Raw genomic sequence first — 18,002 nt, forward strand, 5'->3', positions numbered from 1 at the left:
TAACGTATAAAATCTAAATGTCTGAGTTAGACACAAAGTGTCAAACCGTCTCCACGTATCCTGAACTAACCAGCAGGAGTCACGCGACCACTACTTCTAAGAAAGGTCGCAGGAAAGAAAAAAAAAAGAGACAAATCAAAGCGGAAGTGAGGGGGGAGCGGAGCAGGAAAAGTTTTTTGGGGGGTGGGAAGGGGAGGGGGGAGCTTGCAGAGGGAGACGGCTGTGTCACATCGGCGCTGCGTGATGCGAAATTAAAAACTCCTGTATGTGGAGTTGAGTTCGGAAAGGTAACTTTGTCCTGCTGAGGTAGACACAATGGGACTCCCCACGTTGGAGTTCAGCGACTCGTTCTCGGACAGCCCCGACTTCAGAGAGCGTCTCAAATGCCATGAGATCGAGCTGGAGCGGACAAATAAATTCATCAAAGAGCTCATCAAGGACGGGAATATGCTCATCACCGCGCTGAAGAGTAAGTAGGACTCCCCGCGGGGTTCGCGACTCATCTCTTCCAACTGTAACTGCGTGAAAGCCACGAGAGACGTGTAATTAGAGGAGCCGAGTGTGTTCGAGTCTCCTGTGCTGCTCGTCTGAATGGTTCCGTCCGCGAGCTCGATACAATGTTGCTGGTTTGGAATCTGCCGTTCACTGTTGTTTGTTCGTGTGCCTCCACATGCATGCATAGTAAAGAATGGTTTCAGTCTGCTAACCACACAAGGCCAGACATGGAGAGCCTGAGTGCAGAGGTTTGCTTGTGTGCATCAGTGAAAGGTGCTTTGACCCGCCGAGGTTTTCCAGTCACCTGTGGGGGGAATGAGAGGATGAGTGTCCTTAATGACGGCGTGGATGGGAGCTGTGTGATTGTCTCCATGAGGATGCAGGAACTCTGTCATGGGTCACTCTCAAATTCCACTGTGCTGATTAAAGTGGACTTCCTGTTCTGCTGTTTCCCTGAAGGGGATGGGAGTTTGGTCCCCGTCTGTGAAATGGAGAATGATTAGAAATATAGGCCTAATAAATATGGAAAATAGGTGGCTTGGAGGAGAACTGGAAGTTCACTCACTACCTCTTAATACAGTCTAATAATATCCGTTTATATATTTATTGTCAACTCCTTGGTGGTAGTTTTTCCAGGGGTTAAGGCTGCGGTTTCTAACATTCACATTAAAGCATCATGTGTTTGTAGATAATTACTTTGAACATGTAGCACATTATTAGTCTGTATGAGTGTGTGACTATATGCACGTCAAATGCCGGAAATATGCTGCATGATGGAGTGTGGATCGTCCTTTCTTGTATTGGATGGTGTAGTGAGCACTGAGCAGAATTAATTAAAGCACAGCCACTGTTTAGGTTATAAGAAAAACAATTTTAGAAAGAAAGGAACATGTTGTCCTTACAAATTATGTTTTTATGTTTTTTTTTTTAATAACCAACTCTCCTAGACTAATCGGTTACTTAAAAAAGAAAAAAATGGGACAATAATGTGCATAATATCTCCCATTTATATTTTTATTCTAAACCGTGATGATGGATGGTCAAATGAAAACAAAGGCAACCGCACTGTAAATCAATTATTAGGCATGAGAATTTCTCGTCACATTTATCCTGACTAAAATAATTGTTTTACTATATTATGCTAATAATCATCAAAATATGCTTAAAACTCTTTAAATTGCACTAAAACATTCTGGAGTCGCTTCACATTTTGTTTTTATTGTGTCACAATTAAGACACATCATCTTTTTAGTGAAAATCCTTTTAAGTGAAAAAAGTTTAATAAACTTGAATAAGATGGTCATAAATCATAAAATCGTCCTGCATAAATAAAGGAAACTTATTGTGAGTGTTTTTCTATTGCTATCTGTGACTTTTAGAGTTTTTCTCAAGGGCTTGGGCCCTTTTTTGTTGAAACAGTCTTAACACTCTTTAACTATAAGTGCAACCATCACAACTCTATTGCATGTCATTAAATTGGCCTTCGCCACCAAAATAAAAGTATTTTGTGAGCCGTGCTGGTCAAAATGTTGAGATGTTTTTTCACCATGACAGTCAACCCTGGACATGTTTTTAGATTTAGTTCTACTTTTTTGTCGACACTTCACTATTTGTCAGTTTTGTCATGCGTGAGCTTTTCACAGTCTGATTACAACAGTAGGGAAAAGTACAGTACTGTAGTACGTTTGTATATGTACATGTATTTATGTAGGAATGTGTAACAAGCACTGTAAAGATAACATTTGCCACATAATTACATCCATGCAACAACAAAACAACAAAAACCCCACCACAACAAAAAAATGGCGGAAGTTGAGTAAAAGACAGCAGATTGTACCTCCTCATAGTATATAACTCGACAGCCAAACGATGAAAGGTTGTTTGAACCAAAGCTAATGAGAAAAACTAGCTAGCAACAGCTTGTTATTGTGAAACTGATCTTGTTAACATGGTTTCATTTCCATGTATCTATGGATTCTATGATGTCAACACAAAGAATGGGGAGCACTTAGCATTTGGATCATAATGCCTTACCGCTGCAAGAATTTTCTATTTATGAGGGGCACTGAAGGCCAAACCTATTGCGTACTTTTCTTGCAGGAAAGCTTGTCTGTCCATGGGCAGGGCTCCGCCGGTAGACAGGCCTACCCCGCTGAATGGTTTATTCATGGAACATACTCAGTAGCAGGAAGTCAAAGGACCAATACCAAATAAGACCTTAACGCTCTAGGTTGTCCTATGCATATAAGACAGTGGGGAGTGAATTGAGTCTTTGATTGCTTTTGATTGGTTTATTGATGCAGAAAAACTGTATAATTAAGGTGCTTTTAGACCCCACCCTCCGTGTCCCAGCTCCCCAGTCTCTTGAAAATGTAAATGTTCAACATGAGCAATGCAAATACACTGCTGATGCACCCCGATGTTTGCACTACTAAGAATAATCCAAAACTTGGACACAGTTCAACCAGTGACAGGAAGGAATCCTGGGTTGTATTTGTCTTGTCGTCATAGCGATGAGTGAAACGGTCCTTTAACTGGGAAGCTTGGTTTCAGTCGGGGGGTGGGGAGTGAGAGTGAGGGAAGCGAGGAGACAGAAGTAAATTATTGATGGTCTTTAACTTAGGACGCAATAGGTTTATGACCCTTTATAACCCGCCATCAGTGGTGGCATGACTGGAAGACCTGTAATGGAGCCTTTTTTTAATAGTCGTCACTTAATGTATCAAAATTGAATATCATACCGTAGTTAATCTGTCTTCACGTGTGCCGTCTGTGTGAACGAGGACCGCTGAGCCAAGCTTGGCTTTCATGTTAATACCTGTAAAACGGTTCTACACTTTAGTGAAACTGAAGTCGGTCATACATTAAAGATGATACGGTGTGGTTAGAAATGCTGTAATGTCTCTGAGTTACTTCTTAAGATTAAACCTAGGATCAAACCAATTAGCATCTATCACCTCAGAGCCCCTTTATTAATATAAATCGAAACAATTTTCCCCATATATTTTTGCCTCATCTATATGTTAACATGGTGATTTAAAAAAATAAATTATAATCATTATTATCATGAATATATGAATTGTGGTCCAAACATTCCCAAATCCCATTGCATTTAGAATGGAGTTATTTGTTGATATGGATAATGGCTTCCAGGTGCGAGTATCTATCTGCAGGTGCTGTAAATAGCTTCTGGCTGGCAGGGACAGTTCACACCTGGTGTAAATAGTAACTGCTGACTTTAATTAATCCCTCTGCTCGACGCTAATTGAATACACTAAAGGCACTAATTATCCCTTTTGTGAGTTGGGTGGGAGAAACTACGTACATGAGGCAAATAATGTTGTGTTTTAGATGTGGTCGGTAAGTTTGTCTACAAAGTACTTGGACAGGTCCCCAGACACACTTGGTGCCATGTTCTATAAATAGTGAATAAAATACAATGCCCAAAATGACAGCTGGTATTTGTTTTAGTTAAAAGCTAACCAGAATTTGAGTTCTTTGTATCGACCAGAAAAATGAATCAAATGTGGAAGTGCCTTTAAATGATGGTTTTAGATGGAAAATTCATGTGCTTATTCTCTGAGTACAGAAGATCAATACTGGAGATGCACCAATTGTAATTTTCTTGTCAGATTTATTTCTAATAACTAATTGATAGCATACACAAACATTTGGTAACTTTTTTTTCAGGGAACATTGAAATTCAATTTGGTTCAAAATAAAGCACTTAGACGTCCAAATGTTTTCAAGGTCAAATTGCAAACTTCATGTCTTCTTCGCTCATGCTGAAGACCGCCGGCGTGTGTGTGTGTTAATGTGTGTGTGTGTGTGTTTGTGTGTGTGTGTTAGTGTGTGTGTGTGTGTGTGTGTGTGTGTGTGTTGCTCTGTGAGCGACGTGAATGCATTATACAGCACATGTGTAAAGTTGAGACTGATCGTCCAATCAGCTGACAACCAGTTGGTGCATCTCTATAATAATAATGTCTATACAACAAATGCAGCTATAATCTTTAACCCTTTAACAAATAAAAATTGAACATTAACTGAAAAAGTACTTTTGAAAACACAAGATATTCTACATTTACAAAATAATGGACACAGCAGAGGAATAATTCCCCCCGCACCTCATCCATCATTGTACATCAGAATGAGAACACCTCATCATGTTTATCACTCACATCAAGCACACGCAGAGAACAGCAGGCATCATTTGCAGACTTCTTTCTCATCACCTGTCATGTGCTGTTGATCCAATATGCATTAGCATTTTAGATGTGGATTTACTGGCCAGTTTATTTAACAAGAACCTGTTTACTTTCCTGTTTGTCATTTCACTCTGAGCGTGCAGTTGGCTTGCGTATGAGCTTGTGCCCTCTTGAGCGGCTGCTTCACAGCAGGCCAATTGATTCAGAGGACAAGCTGGACAACAGCCTTTCAGACGGCTACGGCTGATGCCACGGCTCCCCACGCCGACTGCTTTAAACTGAGTTGCTGATAAAGTAATGTTACGACCCTGCCAAGTCACAAACTATTATTGTGTGGTTTATTACATGTTAGCTGTGGAACATACGCAATAGAGATCCCATTTTAATGTCGTTTTTAAACACAGTGGGTCCCAATGCAGTGATGGAGGCCTCATTCGGGCAACATGGCGATGACTAGTCCGTATAAATTTGTGGTAAAGATAGTGCGACTAGGTCTGAAATGTTATTGTTACAAATAGAATTCATACAACATGAATAGGCTAAATTGAATTTGCCCCGTCAGTTTTCACAGCAGCATGCCCCAGCGTGTATAACTGGCACGAGACACTTGGACATTTATTGGAAAAAGATAGATGTAATCATTTCACAACATGATGTTATCTATCTCCTCTCCTGCATGCAGCTGTATTAACAGGGCGTTCTAGCAGTCAGTCTTTCTGCTTCACTACAGGTAGATCCCCCTCACTCACTACGGTGAAATTAATGAATCAATACATCGGTCTACAAACCCTTGTTTTTCTTCCCATGGAGCCGACGTGAAAACTATTTTGGTTAAGTACAGGTCTGCAGTCAGGCGGGCTGGTGAAGGCAGGTGAGTGAGTTATTAGGGTGTCGATAGTACGATCTAATAATGGAGAAAGATCGCTCAACTCTAGCATGTATTTGTGCATCAATGCCCTTTCTATAGTTTACGCCTGCAGCTTCCATTTTCTGCACAACTGAAAGAATTCTTACATTTAAGTTGTATAGCACATTTTCTTCACTTGGTATTAAAAACCTTCTTTTCTTTTTTAAGATTCATGAATCTAAGGCATTTAATTGTCATAAGCCTTAAAGAATGCAGCCAGATTAGCTCCGTCTAAACAAGAAGACAGCCCATTATTATGTTAGCTGACTGTGTCTCTGCCACTGCCTCATGCCCACGCCTGTTCACCAGCTACAGCGCTGCTTCCTCGCTGGGATACATGCACTAATGAATGGCTGACACGCACGGGTGTTATTATCAACACTGCAGTATTTAGCAAGTCTGTAAACGCCATCTTTACTTCCTCCAGCTATGCCTGCGTCATATTGAGATATTTATGCAACTTAATATAGCTACAGTTCGTTTATGAAAAGTCCTGACAAGTAAGCTTCTTTTTTTTTTCTCTCTCCCTCTCCAAGTGATTTCACAATAGCTTTTAGCTTTGGGAACTCTTCAGTGTTTGTTTGTCTGAGGACAGATGATGCTCCCAAGGCTCATCCACAGGAAATGTCCTGTAAACATGCTTGTGTAACCATCCCCCATCCTCCCTCTGATAACATTTGGCAGGACGTCATTCTGCTTCGCTGTGTGGGTGTATATGTGTTGTCTGTGTGCTTGTGAGTCGGTCGCACTGTGACCGGAAAGCAGGCTGTGCGTTGCAGGATTATGCCATGTTTAATGTATTGCTGCTGCTCTGACTACTTTGATGAGTTTGAACTCGTGTAATGGAAATAAAATACAGGAGTGTATTATGTGACTCGTGTAGCAATAAAGCCGAGGGAAGCGGTAAACACAGCAGCTCATGCGGCGCTGCGCGGGACCGGGCTGTTTTTGTGGACAGATTTTGATAAAAGGATTAGACGTTGTATTCCTAAAAGCTGCTTCCCCTCAGACTGTGCAGGGAAATGTGTTAGACTCCCGATTTGAGGTCTGTTCTGAAGTACTCTTGTTGTTACTCTGTCAGTCAAAGTGATTGTCACACAGAGCACGCCATTCTCGGCGTTTGCAGTCGCCTGGCGTCGCACTCAGGTGCGTTGTTTTTGCTTCATCAGACTGAAAAGAACGAGGTGTTTCTTCCCCCTCAACAACATTCATGATTCACGTTTAAGAAGTGTTCCTTTCATTTGAGCCAAGTGTTATTCCAATGTTAGTATATTAAGATGAAAAAAACACATGTAAACACGTGATTTATGTAGTACCTGTTAAAAATAACGCATAGACTTTGCTGGCAAACAACAAGTTACGGTCCTTGGACAACAAAGGGGGTTTGAATGAATTTTATTTGTCTTATTTTGAAGTGTGTTTTCTGCTAATTGTACATGCCTAGAAGAGCAGCTTCTCTCAAAATAGATGGTTTGTAGAATCTCATTTGTGAACAGTCCAGTGGTTTCTCTTTAAAAGGAAGTCCATCTCTGTCAGAAGTTGTGTCAGATGTGCATCTTCTGAAAGAAAATCTCTGGACTCTAAAGGCTGTAGACTCTAAAGGCTTAAGACTGGGTGATAAATGGCGGAGTCTGGCCTGGCTGCCTTTTTTTAATTCCAGCTGAATGGCAGGCAGGGCAAATAACAAAGAATAGACTGCAGCATCGCATCGGCCTCACATCAAAGACCCTGTGTCGGTTTACTCCATTTCTTCTTTAGTTTCCAACAATTTAAACAAAAACAATGCCAAATGTATTCTGCAGAGAAAGGTTGGTATAAAAGGGATTTCCTGCTCTTTAGATTAGTTGATCTAAGTCGTCAGTATTCAGAGCAGATACAGCAGATTGCTGTCAACAAATCATATTATATGATATCATATCGTATTTTTATTCCATCAAAATACCAGAGACATAGTTTGCTTCACTGTCATGCCTTTAAAAACGGACTTACGTTCCAAATCTAAATCCCTAACACGTTGCCCGAACTCCCTTCCTTGCCTTGGAAATCAGCGTTATGAAGAAGACTGTTTTAATGGCATCACCAACAGGCATTTTACTAGTAAATATACTAAAGGCTCTATCACTGCACTCCAGAGAATATGTTCTCTAATCTCTTCCTGCCATGTTTCATTCAGCCACATTAACAGCTTTCTGTCATTTAAGAATTAGTTCACCAGGTTCACCAATTGCTACTTTAAGTTACTGGCTGCTTCTTCTGCAGCGAGTGTGCAGTTATTAGATAAGGCTTTGTTTCAGGCGGCGCTTGGCGGCGGGAAACATTGGGTATGCTGCGGGAGTGCCAGGGCACGTCTGGTTTGCCCTCCTCACACGGCGATTCTCCCTCCCCCGCTGGGCCACTGACAAGCAAACGTCATAGTAAGCAGGTGCAAGAGGCCTTTACCTGAAGGGCTGCTCTCCGGTTACAATCCCTCCAAATGGAATCAAAGTGGCACAATGCACCCTACTGTTGCATCAAAGAGATCTCCCGGTCTCTCATTAAGCTGGGTGCGTAGCGGCGCTCCCCTTTGAAGACCTTCTCATGTGAAATCAGCAGTGTCTCACTGACAAGATAAAGGGTTTCTCGATTTCCAACGTTGTTGCACGGGCAGTGAACCCTCCGTACAGAAGATGTGCATTTTGGACTCAATAAAAGACAAATATGTATAATTTGTACGTATTAAAACACACCCTGAGTGCATTCTGACTCATTTAAGGGGACGTTTTCATGTGTAGCTATTTAGCAAAAGCTTAAGATTCCTTATTGTGCAGATTGTTCATTTATAATGGAACACATTTTGGCCCGTGACTAAAAGCTTTTCTGCACCGAATTTGTGTGAAAGTGCTTCATTATAACTCTTAAGAATATTGGTAGGTGTAAAAGCACAAAAGGGATGCTGCTTAATTGGTGTTGTGATGAGTATGTCAGTCACAGAACACACGGTACTAGAGCAGTACACCGACGTCCTAGCATGCCTCAACATGTGCCAGTCAACAGGACATTTTTGAAATACTTTATATTTTAAATACTTGCAGCCAACGTCTCAGAGTAGCAGGACAACTTTGTTGTAGATGGAGTAACTATCTTTCCAATCACATATTTGTATGTGAATGTCAACATGCTGCATAGAACATAACGGACATGAACTCACATGACTGATCAGCTGTTTTCACATTATTCCAGAATATATATTTATATTGTCTTCGTCTCCAGACAACATTAAAAGCATCCAATATTAGGTGACATAAAAGAACAATTACAATGTCTCCAGTGAAGTCCTCTCTCCACTTTTCTCTCGTAGATCGGAGCTAATTGTTTTGTGTCTGGTTCACTGGCGCCAACTTCTGACCAAACTGTAGCCGAGTTTATTCGTTCCAAACAGGTTGCTGCAAATACGCCTATATTAGCATTTCTTTTTCGCAACATTTCAAAAGTTTGCTTAAAATTAGCTTCGCCATTGAATGGAAAAACCACTACAGTTTCTGCATTTGGCATATCATGAGACAATAGTGCAGCTATTGTGTAGTAAATTATAATTTTAGCTCAAATAGTCAAATATCATCAGATAGCAATGTACCTGGGAAATTAAACTATGAATATTTTACCTGTGTAATACAAATACAAATATTTCCTAAATTCTCAGAACTGCACAAACAGGCTTTATTGAGGTCAAATTGGGAAAATCTAAATTGTTGTTGCAGGAATACACGTCGGCAAGCATGGGCTTCAGATGTTTGTGAGAAACCTGCAGACTTTCCTGCAGCGTTGTCTGTGTTTTGTCAGGGGTTGTCTGCAGCTGGAATTAGTGGCCTATGTGGTTGCCCTGGAGACGAGATAAAGGGTGTTCCCAAGGGGCTCTGCTGTGTGCTGACTGACAGCCATATCCCTCTCTCACATCTCACACACTGGACACTAACCGGAGCAGCTGCTCCATCCAGTCATGTTTTGGCGAGATGGTCAGCGCTCCACTCTTTGATTGAAACCGAGGCGGGGGCCACTCTTTCCTTTGAAGAATCATTAGTGCAGGTTAAAATAGGTGATTTGTTTTGTGAAGAGTTTTTTGTAGGTGAGCTTTTACACTTGCTCAGGGAGCAATAGCTCTTTCTTATTTCAGTGATATATTTTCATCTGCTGAACAGCTTTTTTCCACCACATATACTCTAAGTGGAATGCACCAAATTCCTGCGTCTGTCAGAAGAGATGTAGAGAAGTAAAATGAAATATCTGGTCTACTTCCTACATACCAAATGGAAATGCCTCTTTCTCTTTTATTCCCTTTTTCTCCCTTTCTTCACAAATGGAAGCTTATCTGGCCTGCTACTGTACGGCCGTGTATTTTATCAATATCACTTATGATGTGTTATGTACTCTAATCCTTGTAATATGGCCAGTAATACTGCACCATAAACATGAAAACTGGAGGGCTTAATGCATTGCCTTGTCATTCACTATAAACGAATGTGCTCAGGGAAAAAGTTAATGTCATTTAACCTGATGAAACAGCTGGAAAGTAGAGGGTCTTTGCCTGCATTGTTTCCACAAACAGCAGTGTCACACTGATTATTTCTTGCTTGCCTAAAGTTAAAAAGGAATAAACTTCATTTATCTTCCTCTATACTAATTCCTTTTCCATTTGTCTTTGCTTCTCGGTCTTCTGATTATTTCTAGTGAGTCGGTCGAGCAATATTTCCTGCAGTACCCACTAATGAGCAGAGGGCCACAGTCATTTATAGTGACTCCCAATCTTCGTAAATAATTCATATAAATAGAAAATTAACACAGAATTGTTGTGCCAGGTCTTTCTTGACTATTGCCCTAATTAAGGTATGCTAAATATTTATTTAGGAATATGTTCACATTGGCGTATACCAGCAGCAGGATGTTTTTCAACAGCCTCATCATGTAGGCAACCTATTTCCTTAAGCTCTGCAAGTGTATGCTATTACTGAAATCACACGCCGTACTTGGACTACTGAAGCACATTAGACTGGAGATGTGAAACTAAATCAACATTTGGATTAAGAAAGCAAGCAGCAGGCATGCATAGTTTCCTGCCCGTTATACAGCTGCAAAAGAACAGTAAGCTTGACTGATAGTGATGGTAATGCATATTATTTTAGATGCCATTAAGAGCGACTAAGGGTGAGTGAGTGACTACCAAAAGCTTGTGGGTAGTGTAGTCTTTTGTTACACAGGAACAGAGAACCTAAGTGCTGTCCCACTTCTGCTTAGATAGGAGCTCTAGCCGTTACAAATAATGCTAAATGCTCACATGATGATTATTTTTCCTTTGTTAAAATGCGGATGTGGACAGAATCGCAGAATCTGACAATGAAAATGGAATCAACTGTAAAACGCGGAATTCCGTGGAATTTGTCAAACTCTGGATACAATTTATAAAAATCTATAAAATGTATAAAAATATTGTGACTCCTCCATAAATGATTGCACATAAACTTGCTTATTTATGCACATCTGTATGGTCTCGGAATGACAAGGAATTAGAATTAGAACTATGAGAATGTTTCTTCAGTAAATTAATCTTAATTTTGATTAATCAACCACATGATTAGACACAATTTGATGGGCAAAAATTGCTATAAAATTGTAAAACACAGAATTTTCATAGGGCCATAGATAAAACTAACTAAAATATTGTTGTCTACTTTTCCATAGCGGTCTAAAGACCTGTTAAGGTTAGGCAAATCAGTCCACTGATGTATGAAAAAGCAACATGACTTGGAATAAGAGGGTAAACACATTCTGCAGCCCTCGTCTAAAAAACAGGCTGCATTGACACCCAAACGTTAGGTTTGGTTTCCTAGCGACGACATTTACTGCTGCTTAGTATTTACTGAAATTCAGAGGAGGAAAATAAAACCAAGATTGTCTCCACAGCAAATCACGTTGTTTGTTGAGGTTGGATGGTTGGATGGATTAATCTTTAGTTCCCGCTGCAAAGCAGTCTGAAAATAATGTTTCATTTTCTCATTCACAGCGTCACCGCGCTGTCTCTCTCTCTTGTACTGTTCGCCCTCTCAGCGCGTCCGGGCTTTCTCTCTTTTTTAAATGATTTGGGAACAAACAGATAAGCCTTACTTCATTTGTGATGTAATCAAACAAAGATAGATGTTCTTTCCTCATCCATAAATGGTGTTGAATCGATACTAGAGTACCCCCCCCCCCCTCCAACTTCTCTGGAAGTAAACTAAGTCCCTGTTCCCTGCATGCGATTGGATTTCAACAACTTCCTCAAACGGTCCCGAGGGAAAGTTCCTGCCGTCAACGGGCTTAAATTCCTCAATAAAGATGAATTTGATTTAAATCGGGAACTATCTAATTAAAGAACATGTATAAAGACCAATCAGACCACTGGATATGAACGTGTGGGAATCAACAGTTTGACATACTGCTGTGCTGTTGACGCATAACCACATGATACTGTTGCTCATGTAGATCTTTTATAGATTTTTAAGGTTTATTATTTCCCTGTTCTTTTGTGACTCTACAGATACATTGTATTCACTCGCCTGTAACTGTAGCTTTGTTGTTTGAGTTTGGGGCCCACCTGAACATCGCAGCTAAAAGATCCTCCATTATTGATGGCCCTGCGCGCGTATCCAGACAACTGCAGCTATTGATTTCAAATCTGCAGCTTCTTGAGTCAAAGCAGGACTGATAGGACCACATCAACAGCACACTCTGGAAAAGTTCCAGCCACTGGCACTCAGGGGCAGACTCAGCAACATTTACAAGTGGTCAGATATACTCAGTCAATATGGTGTAGATGTCTTTAAGAGCCTTTCCATCTGGAGTCTCATTGAGTAAAATGATTGTCATTCGGTTCCCAGCAAGAACAAAAAAATCTCTGAAATACAATATGCTTGCTCTTAGGTAAAGAGAGGAGATACTCGCTGACAATTCTCACATGATTTGTGTTTTATCAGGCTTTCGTAGCAATTGATGTTCCTGTGGAGATGAGAGCATTGATTTTTGTGGGCTTTTAAGGCCTGGACCGGTTCTTGACTGTTGGATAAACTATTGTTGTCACAGTAGTACAAATATCCATTATGGACTTAGACAACTTGTAGAAAGTACTGGAAGTCTGGATCGTAGTTTTATATATTTTAACTTTTAGCCATCATTATTATAGTTGAGAAAATGATAAATTAAATATGATTTAAATCAAAGTTTTTATTCACTAAAGAAATTTGATTCGGCTGGGTAGTGTACAGTAAATGTGGTTGTACTGGATCCTTCTTAGGAGCGCAATCATAGGCACTTAAATGTAATACTTCGTTGTGAAGCTCATACAAAGTATGAAAGCATGTGAAACTGTATATCTAGAAACTGCAGTTAAACCCTGCAAGTTACTGCAGGACAGTATAACAACCTCAGCCTCCATTTTTCATGTACAATCATGTGTCTTCAATCACATGACCACAACAACAAGCTTGAGTGTCAACCGGTATGCAACTGATATTACTGTTTGCATTTTCCTCAAATTCAAGGGTCTTTGAAGTGAATAAATCACTCTTAGTGAGAGAAGAAAGGAGTGAGGCACTTAGTGAGTCATTGGATCTGAGAAAAGTGTGTACTTTTCAAAAAACTGTGTGGGCTCAAAACTAAAATGTCAGAGTATTTTAGAATCTCCATCATCGCCTTTAATTATAAATTCAGCGTTAGTTATGAAATGTTAAAAGCATCTGATACATGCTGAAGCTTTATCCCACTCTGTAAAGTACTTGTAAACATAGGTTACTTTCAACTCAGCACATTTGACTCTCAGTTAAAGTAAAGGTCAGTGTGTGGGTCTGCTGTGTTTGCACTGAGGTATGAAACAATTGAAATAATTAGCATAATAAAAACTAATGGTAAGTAATTCATGCAGCTATTCATGGGTCAGCGCTGCACTTACTTTGCCTTTTGGGTTAAAAAAACAGCTTGATTTTTTTGTTAATCAAACTGAAATCAGATCCTCTCACCACTTATGTTCCTGATTTCTAGCATGCAGAGCATACATGTATTGTATACTACATATTCATACATTTATGAGTCATATTTAGGTTCAGTATACAATATTCAGAGCATTAATACAGCAGCAAACAACTATTATCTATGTATTGATATAGTGGAGTAATGTCTAGCTGAGTAGAGAATCCCTCTGTTTGTGTTGTTATCCGATCTTCTCTGTCCTTTGTTCCTGTTGCCGGGTGGCTTTGTGTGTCTTTTAGTGCATGTTTATGTGAGCGTGCCCTGCTTGCTAGCTAACCCCGTGTTATAATGGGTGGGCATGGTTCAGGAAGTGATTACCTTGGCATTTGTTGGTTTTATTTGTGCCAGTGCACTGACGAATGCTGTAGCTTTTTGGTTTTGGGTTGTTTGTCCGTATACGTACGATATCTTAGGAACGCCTGAAGGTAATTTGTGATGATGAGCTGATTAGTATTTGGTGGTGAAACGTTTTCAGCCATAACGAACACATTCATATGCTAAATATGACAATTTCACACAACTTGAATAAGTAGTATAGTAGTAATAGTAAGCTTTGTGAGCATGAATGGTCTGATTCGTGCCTTCACTAGGCTTTTTGTCCCCAACAGTGATTGCTGAGGGGTCATTCCGTGTCATTTCATCAAATGCCTCCCACCTGACCATCTTAGAATGTCCTGAAAAAATTTGAGTACAAAGACACACTTGTTAGTAGGACAAATCCAAAATATTAGGTCTCTACTGTCAACAGTTTTCTCATGAAACATCATTGAATGAAGGGTAGTTTAGACGGTTTTTGGCATCATACTCTGAAAAGCCATTTTTAAACGGCAATATCTGGAAAACTATCTCACCTGTGGCCTTCAAAATTTCTACAGTGTATATCTGTTACTAATAGCCTCCAGACATGGAATATCAGGGGTGTAGCTCAATGATAACCTAGTATGGTAGGTACTTAAAATGTGGCTTGTTGAAATAAAGTAGTACATTTGAAGAGTGGCTGAGCTCCCATTTTTACAGATAAAAGACTTCTATCACTTCTGCCTCTATCTCTGGGGTTAGCTGAAACATTCTACAAAATATGGTTTCTCTTAGATTATTAGTTTCACAGATATTAAGGCTCAAAAATGGAAGTAAACACATCTTTGCCCAACTTCAGAGTCATATTCCAAAAAACTGACAACACGTATCAGGTCTAAACGTACTTTTTTTGAAAGATCATATTCTTGTTAAAATCATATTAAAAAATCAGGAGGGTGTTTTGCCTCATTTTGTTGCAGTGATTTTGTAAAGATCCTGATATTGGTGGGGTTTTTGTGGCTGGTTTTGGTACTGCATGTCATAATAGCCTACCAGTAAACATCACAGGAGGGCAATTCAAATGTGTTTTTTACCATTTACCAAAGACTTACATGTGCCTAAATGCTACTGATAAATTTAGCCTTACGAAAACATTCAAATGTAGCACAGTTGTAGTTTCAGAGGCAATAAGTCCTTGAATGTGAGTTAAACATGGTGAAAGCAGCTTTTAATGTCTTAAACCATGAACAAAAACAGCATAATATTGAAGACTGTACATTTTGTCATACTTAAGTATATAAATACCACAACCAAATCAAATAATAATCTTAATTTGAGCATAAGATTTTACATTACAGTACAAAAGTCTCCAAAGTTTGATATTGAATAACAGTTTGTCTCTATGCTCACTATGAGGGATCACACATTTTTCATCTTTTAGATCCAATTCCTTTGTCACATTCATTAATTTGGCAGTCAGTTTAGAAATTGTCTAATGTACATCTCTGCTCTGTTGTGCTCATCTTTTTTGATGGCATACATGCGCCCAGTTTCTGTAGAGGGAACGTCAAATCTTGCAATTCTATGCTGCAGTGGAACATTGCACATCTTCTCTTCTTGGCCAGTAGAAACTCTTGGCAGGGCCATGTGGGTGCATGAACTGAACCAATACATCTTCATCTTGATCTGAAACATCTCTGATACTTCCTATCCACCATTTCTGATCATAACTCACATATTGTCTCATAGTGAGCATAGAGACAAACTGTTATTCAATATCAAACTTTGGAGACTTTTGTACTGTAATGTAAAATCTTACGCTCAAATTAAGATTATTATTTGATTTAGTTGTGTAATTTATATACTTAAAGTATGACAAAATGTACAGTCTTCAATATTATGCTATATTTGTTCATAAGACATTAAAGCTGCTTTCAGCATGTTCAACTCACATTAAAGGACTTATTGCCTCTGTAACTACAACTGTGCTACATTTTAATGTTTTCGTGAGGCTAAATTTATCAGTAGCATTTAGTCACATGTAAGCCTTTGGTAAATGGTAAAAAACACATTTGAATTGCCCTGCTGTGATGTTTACTTGTAGGATAATAAGACATGCAGTACCAAAAACGGCCACAAAAAACCCCACCAATATCAGGATTTTAAAAAATCACTGCGACAAAATGAGGCAAAACACCCTCCCGATTTTTAAATATGATTTTAACAAGAATATGATCTTTCAAAAAAAGTAAGTTTGGACCTGATACGTGTTGTCAGTTTTTTGGAATATGACTCTGAAGTTGGGCAAAGATGTGTTTACTTCCATTTTTGAGCCTTAATATCTGTGAAACTAATAATCTAAGAGAGACCATATTTTGTAGAATGTTTCAGCTAACACCAGAGACAGAGGCAGAAGTGATAGAAGTCTTTTATCAGCAAAAATGGGAGCTCAGCCACTCTTCAAATGTACTACTTTATTTCAAAAAGCCTAATTTTAAGTACCTACCATACTAGGTTATTATTGAGCTACATCCCTGATATTAAATGTCTGGAGGCTATTAGTAACAGATATACTCTGTAAAAATTTTGAAGGCCACAGGTGAGATAGTTTTCCAGATATTGCTGTTTAAATATGGCTTTTCAGAGCATGATGCCAAAAACCGTCTAAACTACCCTTCATTCAATGATGTTTCATGAGAAAACTATTGACAGTAGAGACCTAATATTTTGGATTTGTCCTATTAACAAGTGTGTCTTTGTACTTGAATTTTTTCAGGACATTCTGAGATGGTCAGGTGGGAAGATTTTCAGAAATTTGATGAAATGACACGGAATGACCCTGAGGCTCATGGGTACTGTAGTATTTAGACCCATTCAACACACCAAACTGATGGACTTTAATTTCTCCTCTACTATTTTTAAAATATCATATTTAAAGGAATTGAAAGCCAACTGTCAAATACAAATTTACAATCGGAAAAAAGACTGAGATACATTTTTTTCCACTGACTTCAGCAGCGAACATTTGAATTAAGAGGCAGAACTCACTTTTTCTCAGTACAAAATATTGAATGTCAAACGTTAGGACGACACTTTATTTCACCTAAACTCCTGGAATGCATTAAATCATGAATTCATATCTAGCAGTGAGAGTATCCAAAGGTGAAATGTTTCTCAAGTTTTTTACTCTCCGTGTGTTCTATATCATTTTTGACACAAGGGTTAGGCAGCTTCAGCTGACTTTAATTTTTCTGGACAGAAGTTTGTATTATGATCAATGGACACGCGATGAAGTAAATTTAAAAGATATTGGAGTCACTCGCAGAACTGCTATTGTATGAATGTCAGTGGGCATGGAATTGGACAGTCAGCAGATCATAAAAGCACATTATTTCGCTCTGCTGCTCCCTGCAGTTGTCAAGCTACAGTCTTCCACTATTTCATTGCTATAGTTGTAATATTGAGCTTGGATTTTCTACTTTCCCTCTCTAATCATCCTGCTGCCAATTCTGATCCATGATGTGTTCAACGACTAATTTCTGCGATGTTTATTCTGACGCTCAGACACTCTGGTTTTCCAGATCTTTCTGCTGCCGTCCAGAAGTTCTCCCAGTCCCTGCAGGAGTTCCAGTTTGAGTGCATCGGTGATGCAGAGACGGATGACGAGGTGAACATTGGTAAGTGTAGTTTGGCCGGGCCTGGAGGGCAGGGTTTCTTGCTCTTTGCTTTCTTTTATCTTCTTCCCTCCCTGCTTTAAATAATTAGTCTGATTGTCACCTCAATTACAACCTTGTCTTACGGGTTCTCTTGGGAGATACTTGAACACCACTGGCCGTACTGCTGAGACTTATCATTAGAGCTAATGGCCTCTGGCTAAGGGGAAGTGCTCAAAATATAATGTTGTTATATCTGAGCAATTTTCCATCCGTGAGTGGAGTTAATATAAAAAGGGAAAGATTTATCAGAGTCCTTGGGAGCCGTTTTCAGACAATATGATGCGTTTTCTGCAAATTCTTGGAATGGGATTTGGCTTTGTGCATAGATTTCTGTGATGCATGCATAATGAA

At 39.4% G+C, this 18,002-nt stretch overlaps 1 protein-coding gene across 4 annotated transcripts in view; it reads left to right on the forward strand.

Moving 5' to 3' along the window:
* The first annotated feature begins 201 nt into the window (after positions 1 to 201).
* The window catches only part of arhgap42b (Rho GTPase activating protein 42b), a 54,794-nt gene continuing 36,993 nt past the window's right edge, over positions 202 to 18,002 (forward strand). For all 4 annotated transcript variants that reach the window (XM_084019491.1, XM_084019492.1, XM_084019493.1 and 1 more), the window contains exons 1-2: positions 202 to 469; positions 17,517 to 17,612. In XM_084019491.1, the coding sequence (XP_083875617.1) occupies positions 316 to 469; positions 17,517 to 17,612 (250 nt within the window). In that variant the 5' untranslated portion in view covers positions 202 to 315. The remainder of the gene's footprint in view (positions 470 to 17,516; positions 17,613 to 18,002) is intronic.

Source organism: Eutrigla gurnardus (assembly GCF_963514095.1).
Source record: "Eutrigla gurnardus genome assembly, chromosome: 10".
In the NCBI taxonomy this organism is placed as follows: Eukaryota; Metazoa; Chordata; class Actinopteri; order Perciformes; family Triglidae; genus Eutrigla; species Eutrigla gurnardus.